General features: G+C 51.9%; 1 protein-coding gene across 11 annotated transcripts in view; it reads right to left on the bottom strand.

Annotated features, from left to right (window-relative positions):
* The window catches only part of JADE2 (jade family PHD finger 2), a 1,406,581-nt gene that overhangs the window by 864,204 nt on the left and 521,975 nt on the right, over window positions 1–20,402 (bottom strand). For all 11 annotated transcript variants that reach the window (XM_069652559.1, XM_069652560.1, XM_069652566.1 and 8 more), the window contains one exon: window positions 19,830–19,987. In XM_069652559.1, coding sequence (XP_069508660.1) covers window positions 19,830–19,987 — 158 coding nt within the window. The remainder of the gene's footprint in view (window positions 1–19,829; window positions 19,988–20,402) is intronic.

Raw genomic sequence — 20,402 nt, 5'->3', positions numbered from 1 at the left:
GACAGGTTCCGTGGCCTTGCTGAACGCGAGGTTAAGTTCCTGGACTCCCCTCGTTTGGCTAGGAAATACGGCGAGGGTGAACGCCCCGGCAGAATGTTGGCTAGACTTCTACGCCGCGAACTTGGTGCCCCCAGCATTCCAGCCATAGCTAGATCGGATGGTACACTCGCCACCTCCCCTCAAGACATGAGTTTTTCGCATTCTATTCGTCTTTATACTCGGAGGTCAACACCTCCCAAACAACCGAAATCAACTCCTACTTAGAGAACCTCCCGTTATCTGTCCTATCGGCCGAAACTAGTGCCTCCCTCGAGCAGCCCTTTACCCTAAAAGAAATTGTTGAGGCCATCGAGTCACTGGCGGCGGGGAAGGCCCCTGGCCCCGACGGGCTCCCGATGGACTTTTACAAATTATACAAAGCCCAACTAGCGCCGCATCTGCTGGCCTTGTGGATCGAGTCGTGTGAATTGGGCATACTCCCTCCATCTCTCCGTGAGGCACTCATCACGGTGCTCCTCAAGCCTGGTAAAGCCCCCACGCAGTGCGGCTCCTATAGACCCCTCTCCCTGATTAATAGCGATATTAAAATATTTGCCAAAATCCTTGCCAACCGCTTAGGTCCATATATGTCCCACATTGTTCATCCAGACCAAGCGGGCTTCGTCCCGGGTAGGTCCACCTCCCTAAACTTAAGGAGACTCTTTAATATCCTCAACAGAATCGACCCGACCACACATGCAGTGGCGGCCACTTTAGACATGCATAAGGCATTTGATTCAGTCTCCTGGAAATACCTGTGGTGCGTCCTCGAGAAATGTAAATTCGGCCCCAACTTTCGTGCCTGGGTAAAGCTCCTTTACACTGCTCCGTCAGCTAAGGTTCGTACAGAAGACAGATGCTCTTCCCCCTTTCAGATATTTAGAGGAACACGTCAGGGATGCCCCTTCTCTCCGCTCATTTTCGCAATCGCGATGGAACCTTTCGCTGACATGCTCCGGCAGTCACACTCACACAGAGGGCTGCGCACATCTGGCCAGACCGACATAGTCTCCCTTTATGCTGACGATACCCTATTGTTTGTTCGATCCCCTGAGATCAATCTCTTACCGATACTGATAGATGTGGCTCGATTTGGGGACATGTCAGGCTTAATAGTCAATTGCTCCAAGTCTGCATTATTCCCGCTCACGGACTCGACCCTACCCCCTCAGGATTTGCATGGATTCACCTGGGCGTCTTCTAGCTTCACCTATCTAGGAGTGGTGGTCTCCAGGCACACGTCACAGCTACGAAACGACAATTATCACACTTATTTGACCAAGCTTGAAACTGAAACCTCAAGCTGGACTAGGCTTCCCCTTTCACTGGCGGGCAGAATAGGCATACTCAAAATGATTGTATTACCTCAATTATTGTATGGCTTTACCAACCTTCCCCTGTGGCCTGGGAATACCTTTTTTCAAACTCTCCGCACCATATGCAACACATTCCTTTGGCATTCGGGGGCCGTTCGGCTCAAATTGGGTACACTGACTGCCCCCAAAGAGTTGGGTGGCTTTAGTGCACCCGACTTCATCAGATACTGGGTGGTTGCCCAATCACAGTTTGCTGCATTCTGGTTCAACACTACTGATCCCCCCCCTCATGTCCGCCTCGAGAAGCTGGCTGTCTGTGACCGAGTGATTGGGTCCCTGGTCCTCCGCCCAATCTCCCCCCCCCTTAGACTCTATGAACCCGGTGGCTTGTACGTCCCTGGCATTGACTAAACTCTGGTCCATGGTTGGCTCACCCCGTCCTTTTCACGGGGACCTGCCCCTGTGGAACTTCCTTCCCGATGTTCCACACATCCCACTTACGGTAGTCACCCGCTGGGCCACCGCTGGCTTCCTGACTCTACGTGATGTATTTGAACAGGGAAACTTCATAGAATGGTCAGACCTCCCTCCTCCACTCAGGCGTCGACCCTCTGTATTGCTGCAGTACTCTTCACTTCGAGCACATCTCAAGTCCACCTATCCGGACTTCCCCGCCTTGCCCACCGATGAACCTATAGTGGAGGAGCTCTGTTCATATCTCTCCTTCAGGGGTAAGGTGTCGCGGCTCTACTCCTTGCTTCAGGCCAGAGCGGCCCCCCACTTTACCGAGCTCAGACGCAGATGGGGGGAGGACCTTGGTGTCGAAATCACTGATGAGAGGTGGGCTCGGATGTGCGCCCGGACTCATGAGGTCTCCTACAACACTAAATTTAAGCTCATCCAGTTCAAAGTCTTACACAGGTATCATCACACACCCGTGAGACTTCACCGCATGTTTCACACTAACCCGCCTACCTGTCCTAGATGCGGCGCAGATCAGGCCTCCTATATACACATGCTGTGGCTATGCCCCCATCTGTCCCAATTCTGGCTAGACATCTGCTCTACATTATCAGATATTCTAGATCACCCAATCACCCCCACTCCTCTGCATTGTTTATTCCACGACTTCCCACAGCTCTCCCGTGATGCTAAGAAATTGGCAGGCCTCAGCATGCTATTGGCAGTTCGCTGTATATAACTCTGCTGGCTTCGCCCCAGAGGGCCCACCTACACCCAGTGGCTCAGATCGGTCACATGGGCTCATGACACTGAGCATTCCTGGAGTGCTATACAACACTCCCACTCTAGACCAAGAGACATCTGGCCGAAATTCCGTGACTATATTGCTGCCATGACTTCACCCCCCACATCTTCTTCTACATCCCCAGATGTTTCCCCCTAAATACCATACTACCCCGGGGCATGTATATTATCCTCTGAGTGTTGCCGATTATTGCCATATTACATTCATGTAATTGTATATGTTCTTTTCTTATACTGTCTGCAAATTATGCTGGTGCCTTGTGGTCTGCCTCTGGACCTTGTTTGTGCTGACAAGTCAATAAAAAGAGTTTAAAAAAAAAAAAAGAAAAGTTCATACAATGCTGTTGCCTCAGGACTCTCTTCCCCAAGACAAAGATTGTCCAGACTTTACCTCTCAGGGTTCCCTTGCCCAAGAGTCACTCATAATAGATGCTTCACAAGTTTCCAGAAAAAAACATAGGGTCTGTCTGACCAATCCTTTGATTAGTATCACCAAAACGTCACTCTTTTGCGGTCTCTGGTCTAGGCACAGTTGTCGGAGCGCACGGTCCACCCATCACAGGTCACGCAACCAGAAGCCAATTGCTTTAGGTGTGAATAAATGCTTGATGTTATCAAGGTTGACACATGGAAAACCAAAGGTCTAGACGCAGTTGTCAGACCACACAGCCGACCCATCACATGTCACGCAACCATGGATTTTCCCGAGCTGATGTTCAATGGTTTACAAGTTCAAATATTTCTTGAGGTGTTCCTTTAGCAAGAAAGTAGCAGGATTCAATTTCACTTGGGCTACTTCAACCCTTCTTGCCAGAGTATTCGACACATTTAACCTTAAAGTCAAAGCCTCATATTCTTTCCTAATATTCATTATTCAGGTTTTTAAATAGTGGCTCATTATTCAAAAGTTGCAGAATTACTTTCAATATACTGCTTCTGTTTAGTTTGGTAATCAATAAGGAACAAGTTACTTACCTGTAACTGTTGTTCTCCAGCATGGGTCTGGCATGGATTCACATGCTCATGAATATTCCCCGTCGTCAGGCTGGGAATCCTCGGTAAAGAAAAAACCAGTATCAGTTTCGTTTCTGATCTGTCTTTCGTAGTAATAACCAATCACTGGTCTCTGCGTCATACTGACCACAGCCAATGACTGCCCTCTACCTAAGCACCGCCTCTGGCAGCCATCTTCAGATTTGGAAGCACGTGAAGTGGCAGTATGACCAAGTGAAGAGCCGCAGAGGGGTAGGCGGGAGGGTTCGCATGTGAATCCATGCCAGACCCATGCTGGAGAACAACAGTTACAGGTAAGTAACTTGTTCCTTCTCCAGCATGGGGTCTGGCATGGATTCACATGCTCATGAATAAAGAATACATAGCAGTACACACATGCACAACCACGGGAGGTGGCAAAGGCTCAACATTAAGCATTACATCAAACTCAACATTAAGCATCTTACCTCCTCACCAGGCTCACCTAAGGCGAACAGGTTGCGCAGCACTGCTTGGCCGACCCTGGACTCCTCCCTGGAATCCCGATCGACGCAGTAGAATTTCGTGAAGGTGTGCGTCGACCTCCACGTAGCAGCCCTGCATATGTCCAGCAGGGGCACACCAGAAAGGAACGCCGTGGTAGCTGCGATCGCTCTGGTGGAATGGGCTCTCGGACGGCCAGGCAGCGGTCGGTTTGCCAACCGATGACAGTACATGATACAGCCGGAGAGCCATCTGGAAATGGAAGCCTTCGAGAGAGCCTTCCCCTGATTGACAGGTCCAAAGTTCACAAAGAGTTGTGACGTCTTCCGAAAACACTTCGTGCGGTCCACGTAGAACTTCAGCGCTCTAGCCACATCCAGCGAGTGCAAAGTCCTCTCAGCCGGCGACGAAGGCGACGGGAAGAACACAGGCAACACCAAGGGTTCGTTGAGATGGAAGTCCGACGGTACCTTGGGCATGAAGGAGGGGGTGCGTCCTGAGCACTACCCTCGTGTCGTGAAAAGTCAAGTACGGGGCCTTGCAGGAAAGGGCCTGGATCTCTCCCACCCGTCGTGCGGAGGTGATGGCCACAAGAAACGCTGTTTTCCACGACAGAAACTTCAACGGGGCCGAGTGCAGAGGCTCGAACGGAGGTCCCATGAGCTTGGTCAGCACCACGTTGAGCTCCCACGCCGGGGCCGGAGCCTTCACCGGCGGGAACGATCTGAACAGCCCCTTCATGAACTCTTTCACCAGACGATGAGACCACAAGGACGTCCGGCCCGTGGTTCTGGTGTATCGGGAGATCGCAGCAAGATGAATCTTGATGGACGCGTGTGCCAGTCCAGCTTTGGCCAGCGTCAGCAGGTACGGCAGTACCTGGGGAGCCGTGATCCGTAGAGGGTTAATCTTCTGTGCGTGGCACCAGACAGAGAACCTCTTCCATTTGTGTCCGTAGCATTTAAGAGTCGAGGACGCCCTGGCCTTTGCAAGAACCTCTCTGCAGTCGGCCGGTATGTCGTATCCTCCAAACTCTAGCGCTGCAGGAGCCAGGCCTGCAAGTTCAGCGATTTCGGGTCGTGGTGGAGGATGGCGCCTCCTTCCCTGGAGAGTAGATCCGCGTCCACCGGCAGCTTGATTGGCGGGGACGCTGACAAGTCCAGAAGGTCCGGGAACCATATCTGCCTCGGCCACGCAGGTGCGATGAGGATCATCCTGCACCGTGACCTCTTGAGCTGGTTGACGAGCCGAATTAGCAGTGGCAAAGGAGGGAACGCGTAGAGGAACAGGCCCTCCCAGGGGAACGAGAAAGCATCGCCCATGCTCCTCGCCTGGGGAAACCTGCTGGCGAACCTCTGCCACTTGGAGGCCGTCGCGAACAGGTCGATCTGGGGTGTGCCCCCCGTCGGAAGAGGCGATCCACTAGATCCTGCCGTAGTTCCCACTCGTGGCACGAGCGCAGCTCCCTGCTGAGTGAGTCGGCGTTGGTGTTTTTTATCCCTGCCAGATGAAACGGCACCAGAAACATCCTTTGGGCGACGGCCCAATGCCACAGGTCCTGCGCCTCCTTGGACTGTGCTGGGGACCTGGTTCCGCCCTGTTTCCTGATGTAAAACATGGTGGTGGTGTTGTCGGTGAAGATCCTCACCACCTTTCCCTTGAGGGACGGAAGGAAGGACCTGAGGGCCCAGAACACTGCACGGAGCTCCAGGACGTTGATATGGAGGGACTTCTCCGTCGGGAGCCAAAGGCCTCTCGCGTGCAGATTTTCGGTGTGCGCTCCCCACCCTTCCAGGGAGGCATCCGTGGTCACTGTCTCCTGGTGGTCTGGGGTCTGGAAGTCCATGCCCGCCGTCAGATGCGCGCGGGTGCCCCAACCGGATCGCTCGGCGGAAACTCTTGTCGAGTGTGATCCTCTCCTCGAAGCCGCCCGTCGTTTGGATCCAGCGCGCGTCCAGGAACTCCTGCAACGGGCGCATCCGGAGCCTGCACATGGGAATGAGGTAGATGCAAGAAGACATCATTCCGAGGAGGGACTTGATGGACCTCACCTTGGCCGCGTCGGAAACCAACATCCGCTGTACCTTGCCCAGGATGGACCTGGTCCTTTCCTCCGACGGGGAGGCCAGAAGGGACACTGTGTCGAGCTTCGCTCCCAGAAACAGTGCGTTTTGCGCGGGTACCAGGTGGGACTTGGCGTAGTTCACGGAGAATCCCAGGTCCGTGAGAAGTTGGACGGTCCTTGCCGTGTGATCCACGGCGAGCTCCCTCGTCTTGGCTCGGATGAGCCAGTCGTCCAGGTAGGGGTAGACGTGGATCCCCTCGCGGCGCAGCTGCGCCGCCACCGGTGCAAGGCACTTGGTGAATACCCTGGGTGCCGACCGTAGTCCGAAGGGGAGGGCTTTGAACTAGTAGTGACGCCCTTGGACCACAAACCTGAGGAATTTTCGGTGCCCCTTTAGGATGGGAATAAGGAAGTAGGCATCCTCCAAATCCAACGACGACAGGAAGTCTCCTTCCTCCGGCTGACCCAGGACGTGCTGGAGGGTGACCATCCGGAACTTTTGCGCCTTGATGAACTTGTTCAGACGTCGCAGGTCCAGGATGGGGCGCCATCCCCCCGTCTTCTTCTTCACGAGGAAGAATCTCGAGTAAACTCCGGAGCCCCGAAGCCTCTTTGGGACGAGTTCGATGGCGCCCTTCCTGAGCATCGCCTTTACCTCCAGGAGAAGTTGAGGGACGTGAAGTTCTTTCCTGGCCACCGCGAAACTCGAGCGCGAGGCCCCGGGCCAAGGCGTCCAGCACCCAACGGTCGGTGGAGATGGACTCCCACACGCTGACGAAGCTCGCCAGCCGGCCTCCCACCGGGGTGCTTCGGTGGGGGCCCGACCCCACGGCCGGTTCAATCTCGTCTTGACGGAAGTCCGTAGCCTTGAGCCATCCACGCCGCCTAAGGCAAACGCCGTTGCCCAACTGGCGGAACCCAGTGTCGGCGATGTCCGTCGCAACGGTAATGGCGTGGTCCGAAGCCACCTCACCTTCCTGCAGGATCTCCAGGGCCTCTGCTCTCTTGTCGTCCGGCAAGAAGTCCAGCAGGGGAGCCAGTTTGTACCAGAGCTCCCTGTCGTAGCGGGCCACGATAGCCAAGGCGTTGGCCGCTTTAATCGTCGTCGCCGCAGACGAGATGACTCTGCGTCCCATAGCGTCCAATTTCTTTCCCTCGCCGTCCGGTGGGGAAGTCGATGTGGAGGCCGCACCCCCCCCGCTTTTTTCCTGGCCGCCGTGGAGACGACGGAGTCCGGGGTAGGCTGCGCCCGGAGGCACAGGGGGGCCGTGTCCGGGACCCGGTACTTCTTCTCGTACCGGTCTCTTCTAGCTGGCGTCGTGGAAGGGTTCTTGAGGAGGGTGAGGCCCTCATCCCAAATGTCGTCCAATAGAGGCACTGAGAGGACCGTCTTCCTCTTGGCCTCGCGTCGCTGATAAAGGAAACCTTCCTTCTTCTTCTCCTCAGGGCAGAGTTGGAAAAGCTCGGATGCCCTGGTGATCATGGAGTGGAACGATCCAATCTCGTCGGGCGGAGAAGCCCTGGTGGGAGGCGACGACGGTACATCCTCGTCGTATACCTCGTCGTCCGTACCCGTCGCTGCCGTGTCAGTCCCCGTATCATCCCCTCGGGTGGACGGGGAGGAGGGCTGGAAGGGGCGCGACGGCTGAAAAGGAGGCGGAGGGTGGATCCTTCTTTTCTTGGTAGGGGGAGCACCAGAAGGTCCCGGTTCTGGGTCCCCCGACGGGAGAGGTTCCGTCGGCAACGGTAGTCTCGTCCTTATCTCTGAGCATAAGGACTGTATAGCCAACAAAATGGCCGCCGAGTTGTCTCGCGGCGCCCGCAGAGGGGAATCCGACGGGCGATCAGGGGCCCCGTCGGTACCCTCGACGATGTCGTCGTCAACTGCGTCGGGATCCATCCCGACGGGCCGGTCTTCTTCCACGCCAAGGCCGTGGCTTAAGACTTCGACCAGCTCCTCCTCCGAGGTTGAGGCCGAATCTACGACGACGCCCTGCCCCCCCTTTTTCTTCCCCACGGGGGATTTCACGGGGGTCCTATCGATGGGCACAAAAGAGGACTCCCTCCGAGGTGGCAGGGAGACTCTGAGCCCCGAGGTTGCCACCACTGGTGTAGCCTCCACAGGCTGAGCCAGGGCCGCCGCGACAGTTTCGATAGAGGGATTGGCCGGATGGATTAAGGCCTTCACCACCTTAGGTGCGCTCACCGCCTTATCCTTGAGGGGGGGGACACTGCCTCGCTCCCCCTCCGCCTTCGAGCTCGACCGGGGCCTCTCCAGGAGCTTCGCCGGGTGCTCGGCCTTCCTCTTACCCGACCCAGAGCGTTGGCTCGTGGTTGATGGTGCCGGGGAGGGTGCGCCCTGCCTGGCGCCCGTAGAGCCCGACCGTTCGGCGCTCCTGGTGCCAGCGGACTCGCGGTGCTTGGCCTTATGTTGGACCCCCGTCGCCGGGGCGTCCTCAAAGGTCTTAGAAGACCGCTCGGCTTTCTTCCTCTTCTTCTTGCCGGACGGGCTCTTCCCTTCCAGCCAGTTGGCGAGACGTTGATGGCGGTCCTTCATGGTCCGCTCCGACATGTTGCCGCAAAACGCACAGTCCTTCTCCACGTGCGTCTTGTCCTCATGTAGGCAGTAAAGACAAAAAGAGTGTTCGTCCTCCTTGAAGACGTTCTGCAGCTGGCATCCAGGGCAGACCCTGAACAGCTTTCCGGGCGTCGAGCTCCCCTTCTCCTGGGCCATGACCGGGCCCCAGAAACTTCTGGAGTCCTCCAAAAGCGTAGCTCGACGAAATCTTCACCCTTGAGGGGTGCAGACGAATCCGACACGGGTCCCCGTTGATCGGATGGAGAATCGGTGGAGCTTGAGGCTCTTTTGACCGAAAAAACGAAGTTTTTGAGAAAAAACGTGAAAAAAAATAGCACTAACGCTCGAGAGCAATAGCACGAGGATCCCAACACATGAACGTGCGGTAAAAATCTGAAGATGGCTGCCAGAGGCGGTGCTTAGGTAGAGGGCAGTCATTGGCTGTGGTCAGTATGACGCAGAGACCAGTGATTGGTTATTACTACGAAAGACAGATCAGAAACGAAACTGATACTGGTTTTTTCTTTACCGAGGATTCCCAGCCTGACGACGGGGAATATTCATGAGCATGTGAATCCATGCCAGACCCCATGCTGGAGAAATGTTCATTCAGTGTTATTTTGTTCAATACATTGTTTCCATTCACTGAGGCATTCAATATATGCTTTTTTAGTATTGCACAGACCTTTAAAGTGTTTCTCCAACACTCCTATTACCTTGTATCAGGTTCCTGTGGCTACTGCGACTTCCTCCACTCTCTCTCTCGGAAAGCAGGGACGCTCACGGAGGTGAGCCTCACTTGCTCGCTGCACGGCTTCTCTCTCTCATTCTGGATTTTACCAGCACCTCCGTCCCTGGCATTCACACGTGAACCTCATCCTCAGGGCTTCGTATTCACCAGCAGCTCCTGCCGCCAGTTCACACCTGAGAGGTTCCCGATCTCAGGGAAAACGCAGCACCACACAGCTCCTCTGAGTCCCATGAGTGCTCCGGGTCTCTTGCCGGTGTCTTGGCTCCTTCTAGACTACCACGGCTGCCTCTCCTTACGAGTCTCCTGCTGCTCACCGTCCTGTTCCTGCCCTTCTCTCTCTTCCTTCTCTTCTGTTTCCATCTTTTATACACTCCCTGATAATCAATGGCCTGCAGGCGATTCAAATCGCCATCAATTGCCTGACCTTGCCTGTACCTATTAACGTGACCTACCTGACTGATAGCTTGAGGCCTCTAATCCCCCTTCTTCGTCACTGTATCAAAGTGGGTTTTGCAATGGGTAATCTGCATTACTCCTAGTTGCCTCTTCTTCTCCTTAGTACTAAAGAGGTTTTTGTAAGGGTCAAGGGAATAAGACTGACAATAGCCCATAAAGGCTAAAGGAGGGGAGGTTCGGTTACTGTCAGGAAAGGGGGGGGGGGGGGTACCATGTCTCGCCATCAAGTACCCTCTCTCCAATGCCCAAGGAACCTCCAGTCAGGTAGTCCTCCCTCGCTTGTCCAACCCCAGGGTCGGGATCCAAAAGCGGTGGCCCTTCCCTGGTCACCTGAACAGAGGATCCCGGGGGATTAGATGTGATCTTCAAAAGTGAAAGAGCAGCTCTCTGCAAGCTCCCAAATATTAGGAAAATCAGGCACCACCTTCCTTTCAACACTGCCAAGCATCTCTTAACCACTTTCTGTAAACTGGACTGCTGTGCCAGCATCCTCTTTGATTTCCCCAACTATGCCTTCTGCCCTCTCGACAAGATAATTAACTTTGCTACCAGGACTCTTTGAACTCTCTTGCTTCATACCTACTTTCTCGTACTGTCACCAGGCTGGATGGCTGACGATGCAAACAGGGCCAGGTTTAAATATCTTCTACTAGTTCACACATCTATCTATGGTAAGGCACCACTGTATCTAGCTTCCTCTATCAAACTCTACAAGCCGTCTCATAATCTCTGATCTGCCTCCTCGATTGCCCTTGTGGCTCCTCGCACTCCATGTGCTTCCTATCGCTTCTGCTCTTTCTCTCTTCTTGCTCAATTTGCATGGAATTCTTTTCCCCAGACATCAGAGAAATAGTCCACACCGATTTGTTCAAAACCAAACTAAAAGCCTACCTCCTCGCCTCTGAGTTACCCTCTTAACCTACCTTTCATCTGCCTGCTACCTAACATTTTTCCCTCACCTCTTACCTGCCCCTCACTTCCTCTGCCTAAACTCTAGCCCTTAACCCATCATGCTCACATCCGGAGCACAGCTGGCCGCACCCCCTACCTGCACATAACAATGTCCAATGTTGGCTGTCCTTAATCTATGTATATCCACGTATGTATTGAGGTTCCATGTGTTAATATCCCTGCAAAAATATCGCGATACAAAAACATCGCCATATTTTTGCGGCGATATTGAGCCATGGACCCTGCGGGGGACACCCCTGCAATCCCCCCATTATTTTTGAATGTGCGGGGGACACCCCTGCAACCCCCGCTCCCACAAATTATCCCCCCAAAAAATATTGCCCATGGCGAGACAAACGACCATATGTATGGCGATATTTTTGGTGGGGATAATATGTAGGGATACCTGTATTGACCCTGGTGACTGTTCCATTTACTCCCCTCCACAACCTGGTCTGGAGGTCCCTCAAACTCACCCCATTGTAAGAAGCTCACGGCTTCACGTCAAATCTGATTTCTTATCAATTGTACGTTCTTTTGTCATCAAAAGAGCATTGTTTGTCCTGTATATAAATAACACAGTTACTCACCGTAGTGACTACCTTACTCCTAGTCCATATTTCCCTTTCCTCCATACTTGTGGGACATTCCGTGACCGGAGCACTTTCGATAACAAGCATCAAAATTGGAAAAATGTTGTCCTTACACAGGGTACCGCACACGGCCGTAACCCCGCCCTCCTGAGCTCCGCCCTGCGCATCGCCCTTCAGTCCTTTTCTATCGCCATGTCTACGACCATTTAAGCAATAATAGAGGATACTTATTAGAGGGGACGGCGGGCAGGCGTATGGAGGAAAGGGGACTATGGACTAGCAGTAAAGTAGTCACTACGGTGAGTAAATTTGTTATACTCCTACATCCCGTCCCCTTTCCTCCAAACTTGTGGGAGATTCCAAAGCACTCCTCACAGAAAATACAGGTGGATGGAACTTCCTTACTGAAAAAGGTTTTTAAGAACAGCCTGACCGAATTGAGCATCGGCCCTAGAGCTCAGGTCCAAGCAGTAATGCTTGCAAAAAGCTGATGGGGTAGCCCATGTAGCTGCCTTGGCAATGGTTTCCCAGGGAATATATTTATGAAAGGTAATAGCAGCAGCTTTGCCACGTACAAGATGGGCATGAATGCCCTTCGGAGGTTGAAAGCCCTGAATGGTATACGCTTCTGAAATACAGGAGGCAACCCATCTGGAGAAAGTAGCCTTTGAAGGAGGTTTCCCTTTCGGGTCTCCGAACGTAACGGAGTTGAGAGAAGCCCCTGAGTTCAGTTGTTCTGTCCAGATAGAACTTCAGAGCTCGTCTGACATCCAAATTGTGTAATACTCTCTCAGCGTCTGAGGCCGGGTTCGGAAAAAAGACAGGTAATGAGATCACTTAATTCAAATGAAAATCAGTCACTACTTTAGGTAGGAAAGAAGGATGAGTGCGGAGCACAACCTTATCCTTGCGGAGGGTAAAGAACGGGTGTTCCACGGACAAGGCTTGAAGCTCGCTTACTCACCTTGCCGAAGTCACAGCAATCAAAAAGGCAAACTTCCAAGAAAGGTACTTTAGATCCATTGTAGCGATGGGCTCAAATGGCTTATGGCATAAGGTGGTCAGAATCACATTCAAATCCCACCTTGGATGACGATTGTGTATAGGCGGAAAAAGATGTAATAAAAAAGCGAAATGCCTTTTACTGACTGGGTTCGTCAAAGAAAAGGAACAGGTGTCAGTGGACAGGTAGGCAGCAATAGCCGACAAGTAAGTCCTGCAAGACAAGACATGAATGCCTGAAGCAGCCAGGTGAGAAATGAACAAAAGGATAGTGTCAATCGTAGCATGTCTCGGGTCCAGCTGCTTAGCTAAACACCATTGACAAAACCGGAGCCACTTGCTCCTATACTGAGACCTCGTAGAAGGCTTCCTGGCCGCTTGGATAATGCACATATTGTCCTCAGACAGGTTAAACTGCGCTACGGATTTGAATTCAGGCACCAAGCCGCCAAGCTGAATGACTGGGGAGGGGTGCCACAATTGCTGATTGCACTGGTGAAGCAGGTTGGGAATCAACGGCAGTCTGATCGGAGGACAAATCGACAGATAATGAAGTTCCGAAAACCAGAATCTGTCTGGCCACCAAGGAGCTATGAGCAGGAGAGTGCAGTTTGATTCATTCCTGAGCTTGCAGAGTGACGATGAATCAGAAGAAGAGGCGGGAAGGCATATGCCTTCATGTTGTGCCATGAAATCTCGAGAGCATCCCCTAGAGAGGAGGCCCCGAGACCGTTCCTGGATGCATAAAGAGGAAGTTTCCTGTATGTGGCAGTCACAAAAAGGTCCACTTCTGGAGTGCCCCATTGGCGAAAGACGTTGGATAGGACCTCCATGTTCAGTTCCCACTCGCAGCTGGCAGCTGTCTGCCGGCTGAGTGAGTCTGCAGTCACATTGAGTTGCCCCGGAATGTGTACCGCAAGCAGTCAAATGCTGTGCTCAATGGCCCATTCCCAAATCTAAATGGCAAGGTCCACAAGAGGTGGTGACTTGGTACCACCCTGCTTGTTGATGTAAAACATTGACACGGAGTTGTCCGTGCAGACGTGGACCACCCGGTTCGCGATGGATGGTTCAAAAGTTTTCAGCGCCAGAAAAAAAGCCAGGAGTTCCAAATAATTTAGATGAAACTGCCGGTCCTGCAGCGTCCATAAATCGAAGACCTGGAGATGATCCAGAGTTGCTCCCCAACCCAGAATGGAGGAGTCTGTGGTAATCGTCACTTGTGGGCAGGGCTCCTAAAAGGAGGCCCCCACTGTAAGATTGTTGGTCGAGGACCACCATAGAAGGTCCGCCATCATGCAGGATGGAACTGGAATCAACTTGGAATTCGATTCGGAAGCCTGACACCAATAGCTCCGAAGAATTAGCTGCGAAAGCCTCATTTTGAGATGCGCAAGAGGACGCACGAGGCCATGAGGCCCAGAAGCCTCTGGAACCACCAAGCCGTCATGTGCTCTGACTGGATGAAAAGTTGACACGTGGTGAATAGATTTGTAATCCTGTCCGCCGTCAAATACACCCTGGAGTTGATCGTGTTCCAACGGAAACCGAGGAACATCAGGTCTTGGTAGACCGTCATGGAAGATTTCCGACAATTCACTGACATCCCAAGATGAAACAGGAGCTGAAGGAGATACTGGAGATTGTTCAAAGCCGTCAGAGGACAAGGGCTGCGCAGGAGTCAATCGTCAAAGTACGGATATACATGAACACCCTGTAGCCGAAGGAAAGCTGCGATGACCGACATCATCTTCGTAAAGACGCGCAGCGCCGAGCTGAGACCAAACGGGAGCACACGGAACTGGAAGGGCTCCCCTCCCAGGGAGAACCGCAGATACTTTGGATGCGGTCTCCATATCAGGATGTGCATATACACATCCTGAAGGTCTACTACACTGGGCCAGTCGCCCTTCTGAAGAGAGGACTTTATTTGGCAGGGTGTGATCATCTTGAATTTCTCTTGGGGAAGAGAAAGGTTGAACTGGAAAAGGTTGAGGATGGTGTGCAGGCCAGCCTGGTTGGGTTTGGGCACCGTGAACAGTCGAGAGTAGAAGCCCTCCCCTTGCTCCCCGAGGGGGAACAGGTTCCACCGCCCTGAGGTCTAGAAGCTTCTGAACCTCAGCTCTGAGGGAGGGTGTCCCGATCTGTTGGAAAGGAGAGTTGAAGGGTGGGGTAGGGGAGAGGGGCAAGCAAAAGCCTGTCCGAGCGATGCACAAAACCCACCGGTCTTCGGTGATGGTCTGCCACGCCTCCAGATGAGACGAGATTCGTCCTCCCACTGGAGTCTTGTGCGACCGACAAAAAATATCATTTCGCAGATTTGTCAGCAAGGAGACTACCTGCTCCCAGAGAGGAGGCTGATGGGCGAGAGAAAAACCGACTGTGTTGTTGTTTTTGACGGGTACCGCCAACCGGAGGTTCAGTTCTGTGCGCTCGGCGGTCCTGAAACCCCCTGAAGCCAGAGAAGGATTGAGATTGAGACCCTGACCTCTCTGTATAAGGGGCCTTAGGTGGGACCTTTGCCAGGACTGACAAAGATTTGGCGGTTTGGGTGCTCGCCTTTGTAAGTTCGTCATCTGTAGAGGAATGGAACAATTCCTTGCCATCGAAGGGAAGGTCCAGAACTTTATCTTGCACCTCCTTCGAAAACTTTGTCGCATGGAGCCACGCTTGGCGGGAGGTGTCAATTCCCGCCATCATGCCTCGAGCCGAGGTATCCACATGGTGTGTCGCAGCTTCCAGGAGATCTTGTGCCAACATCCTGGCATGCGACAAACCAGCCTTGAAGTCGTCTAGCCTATCCGTAGGAATGCAATCCTGGAAATCAGCCAACTCCTTCCACAGCTTGATATGAGCTGCCGCTAGGATCAGCTTGGTATTTGCTTGGCGAAGTTGCAGTGCTGAGTTGGCAAAGATTTTCTTGCCCAAAGAGTCCAGAATTTTGTCTTCCTTGGAGAGAATCTGAGCCGCAGCGAGCCGCAGTCATAGAGGTCGCAGAGGCCGGTTTGGATTGAAGTGTGGCCACAGCTACAACCGTCGAGGAAGGGAGCGGACAAGACGGCAAGGCATTCTGCTCGGAGGCCTGAAGCCTGTAACGGGCGTCGATTCTCTTGTTGATATGTAGCCCAGTGTGGGGCTTATCCCAGACCTTAAGGGCCTCAGCCAAGTCGTCCTTCTGGAGGAACAGGTCAGTACGCTCTTGTGGTGACAAGGTAAACACTCCCAAAAGCACCCCTTCCTGCGGAAGGGGCCTCAGGTACTGGAATGTCGAGGAGGGCCATCATATCCAGAATCCGGTCATGGAATGCTCTGACAGAGCGGGTCTGCTCATCGCTATCCAGATCTGCTTGAGGGTCATCCAGTGAATCGGGAGTAGACGGCTGGACCGCCACAGGTTTTAAAGTGCTATCCCGCTCTACCGGTGTCCTCTCTATGGGAGACATTGGGGCTAGGGGAGAAAGCGCTGGAGGCGGACCGATAGGAAGAGGTGGCACCACCGCAGGAGCTGCCGGGGTGGAAGGTGGAGCCGGAGGATCAGGATAGATCTCCTTGAAAAGAGCCTTAAAAAGTACTGTTTCATAGGGTCAGAATGCATGAGCCTCTGAAATGTCCTGAAAAATACATCCTCTGATGAAGTTTTAGGTGCTGGGGTAGGCAGAAGTTTCTCATATGGGGCATACCCCCACGAACGCAATGAGGATGGTTGCCAGGAAGGCCCACCACCAATCGGGACCGCATAAACCAGCGGGGCAGAAGTAGGTGGAAGCGAGACAGTATGTGGCAGCAGCATCCGAGCACGCCAGTCGTAACAAGGGCGGAATGGATTTTTGCATTCCACCTGAGGTTAAAAAGGCTGCTCAGCCCCAAAAATAAGATTCCCAGCACCAGCCGTCGAGAACGTAGGTGTATGGGAAGAATCCAACGTGGTCGCCGTGGACCATGAGGGTTGGGCCACCATTTTGTCGATACCTGAGGCCAAGTGCGTCACATGCGTAGATGAGGCAATCGTCTCCTCAGGCTGGTCAGGGGACTTAAGTAACATCTTAGCCTTGACACAAGGATCCTCAGCAGAGCCGGTACTAGGGGGTCTCGGATGTTTACTTGACATCTTGGAGGTGGCCCCAACAATAGCCTCCAGGGGAGGAACCTCGGCAGAGCCGGTAACAGAGGAGTTACGGTAAATGACCGCCCTCTATGCCCCCTCGACAGAACCGGTATCACTGCAATGAGCACGGGAAAACTGAGGAATCACCCTTCCAGACAAGACCTTCGGAACAGGTCACTCGGTTTTGTCGGTACAGACCTTAGCCTCAAAAAGAGGAACCTCGGGTTTCGACCCAGTATGTGTAGCTCCCTCGTGAGGGGCCTCAAGCCATGGCTTGGTACAGGAAGCTCCAGAAAAGGAGGCCTCAGAGCGTGCTCGGTGTCTGTATAGAAAGCTCCAGAAACTGAGACGTCGGAGCAAACCCCGGGGTCCAAAGCCACAGATGAACTGGGCCTGACGTTTAGCACCCGACAGGTGAACCTCGGAACGTGTTCCTGTCTTGGCAGGTCCGTCCTGGGAACCCTCAGAGAAAACTCTGGTACGCCTATTAGGCCTGCGAGGCAACTCAGGAGAAGTCCTAGTGGTAGAGCTGCTCGGGCCCCTCCCGGACTGAGAAGACCCCGGGAAGGAGTCCCCCGGCCGGGGTGCCCTAAAAAGTAAGGAACTTACCAGGCGTTTCTTCTTCTTGTCGATGAAAAGCTGAAGATGAGGTGGAGGAACACACTGAAAGACGTCCTACCACCGAAGAAGACTGCGTTGGAGTGCCCGGACGGAAAGGGAATCGCAGTAGAAGAACTAATCCCAATGATGGTCCGGCCCAAGACACTCTAAGCAGAGAGACTGGGGGATCCGCCCTAGCGAAGCGACGTTCGCATGAAGAACAGCACACAAATCCCAGACGCTCTGGCATAGACAGAGGACTAAGCGACCACAGAACCGGAGCAGGAGAAGAGGACAACGGGAACACAAAAATATCCTTCCCGGTGATGCAAGTGCGTCCAGCCCCGACCACGCAGAGAAAAGAACTGAAGGGCGATGCGCGGGGCGGAGCTCAGGAGGGTGGGATTACGGACGCATGCGGTACCCCGCGTAAAAGGAGAAGGACAACATTTTTTCTATTTTGATCCTAATTATCAAAGGTGTTCCGGTCCCGTCCTGAAGGACGGAATGTCCCACAAGTAAGGAGGAAAGGGGACGGGACGTAGGAGTATAAATAAATACATTTAGGGAAAACCTGCTGTCCTGAACAAGGGGATTTGAAAAACAAATTTGTCTGGGCTTGGCAGAACCAACAGAAAGAAAGTCAAAGAAAGTTGTTGAATGACCTTAAGAGGGGTCACCGAAAGTGATGCTATTTTCAACCTTGGCAGGAACACCAAAGAGGCACAACTCCATGTGCCCCAAAAGAACTGAAACCCAGTATGCAGAGTTGCTGGGATAACTGGAGAAATTACTAACAGCATTCTGAATGGACACTAGTCTGTCCTCCAGTGAAAAAGACTTCCCTGGTGTACAGTGTAATATGACCCCAGACAAACTTAATTTTCTTGGTCAGTTAAACAGAAAATCCCTGGTCCACCACAAAGTTTCACAAGAGGCACCATATTTAAAGCTTGCATAACATTCTCTCTTTCCAAATTGAACAGTGTAGTAGTATGGCTGCAGCAGAGCCTCGATCTGAAATGGTAGCAGTACTTGTATCCACACCGTTAACGGTGGCCAGTATGGGGCCTTACAGACCTAATGGTATTAGCAAGACGACAAGAAGTACAAGTTTAGGTGCCAGAGGATGATCTTACGTGTGCTACAGTAGGAACTAAGAACTGTCCCGACAATACATTCTCAAAGACCTTGGTAGAAAACCTACCCAAAGCAATATTCATGTTAGAAACTGGAAAAAGAGGGTCTTCAGCCACTAGCAATAGGGCTAGCACTCAAAACCCCATGTTCTACCTATCCTAACCCCGAATTCCCATTTACCCTGTTGGTTCCCGGGCCATCTCACCTGCGTCCTTTATACATGTTCTCGAACTGCACTTGTCAGTATGGTGTGGCAGCCTGCCGGGATACCAACTTTGGTAGAGAACAGATTAATGGGAACACAGTAATGATGATATCAAAATCTACTAACCCTTGCTGCTGGGATGGTTTTCTCAATGTTATAACCTTTGTAGAAGAACCAGGAACACCCAGGTAGAGGTTGTTTGGTGCTGGGACCATGAGAGGAAGTGCCATTGCAGTCTGGAATGTTCAGCCCTCCTCCAACCCCCGAAGAGTTATTACGTAGGTATGGAGGATTTGGTAAGAAGGGGATCCGAACTGACTGTAGTAAGATCAGTACCCCTTCAGAAGGATGGCTCTTCTTCAGCACTTTTGCAATTTTATCTGAATGTAAACAGTCCGAAAAACCACCAAATATTTGGTCCTGGGACAGTGCCTAATTTGTAAAAAAAAAAAAAAATTAAGTGGCAGGGATTAAATATTTTCAAGAACATGTGTCACGTGCGCTCATTATTGGCCCTACACACTACGAGCCCTTCATCTGCCAGCTCAATAGGCAAAAACAGAAAACTATTTGATGTGCTTTGTTATTGTTATCAGAGTTGTTTTGTTACAGTTATTTTGACTGTGAAAGAAATGCACAAGGCGGATGCTGTTTGTGACAATGACAATGAGATAAGTGCCAGTGCTGAACAAAAAGGGTTTCTGTCCTAGCAAGAAAGTGCACAAATTAAGCACTTCCAAGAGCTTTCCAACCAGGAGGTTCTCGTATGGCAAGTGCTTGGGATAACACTTCGGTTACTCAGCGGTTGAAGGCTCTTGGGCAAAGGGGTTGACCTTGACATTTGAAATGTAAGGCACAAACACTTTCGGATCAAGCAGCAGATACACTTCATAAAACCGATTGTGAATGGCATGCCCAAAGAGGCTGTGTCTAAAGAAACAAACGATTTGGCAACAAAAGGAAATAAGGACATTCCTCAAGGCGATATGCTTTCCTCAGCCTGCTAGCAGCCGGAATAAACAGGTACAAGGCGTGGTCTATTGGGACGAGACAACGCTCCCAGCGTTTCAATGGCCATTCAAAACAGCACATATTTTGTATGAGGTGTTTTCTTGGGCCAGCATGTGTTACTACGACTTATTCTGAACCAGTTGGGAAGGAGGAAGAACAGATCACCAGAGAAAATAAATGCCAAATTACAACATTTCATTTTAAAACATTCAGAAAATGCATAGAAAACCATCAGCATTGGCACTGAATAATTAAACTAAAGTAAGGATTCATACCTAACTTCTGCATCAGGAACTGCTTCCATATTTGCTGGAACCTGCACACCCTTTTCCCACTCCTGTCTCCATGGATCAGCTAATATGTAGTATTCATCTGGGCCAAGCTGACACGAGTCTGGAATTTTCATGGCAGTTATCAGATCAGTACGAAAAACCTAAGTTAAAAAAAAGACACAATCTTAACAAAAACAATTTGAAAAAAAGTCGGATTTGTGTGCTTGTTCCTTGTTGAGTTTTTAGGTTGAAGACAAAATAAACGTTATGAGAGATGGGTAAATAATTATGCCTCCAGAGAAGTGGGCGTACTAATCACTTTTTCCCTAAAAATAGGCAAAATACTGCCAACAAAAAACAGGACACAACCGACAAATAGGCGTGTGCTTTTTGTACCACCCACACTATTTGAAGGATGTGCTTAGATCAGTGGTATCAGCACAGCAATCCCACTGTTAGGAACTCTACCAATATTCCTCGCCAATCTGAAGGACCTTAGGGCAACATCCATCACTTACTTTGCATCAATTACTAGGTGCAACATATGGATAACAAACATATGTTTTATAGTTAAAA

This window comes from Ambystoma mexicanum, chromosome 3p (assembly GCF_040938575.1).
Source record: "Ambystoma mexicanum isolate Mex_15411 chromosome 3p, UKY_AmexF1_1, whole genome shotgun sequence".
NCBI classification, from domain to species: Eukaryota; Metazoa; Chordata; class Amphibia; order Caudata; family Ambystomatidae; genus Ambystoma; species Ambystoma mexicanum.
The sequence above is the reverse complement of the archived record's forward strand: the minus strand, read 5'-3'. Positions and strand labels throughout refer to the sequence as shown.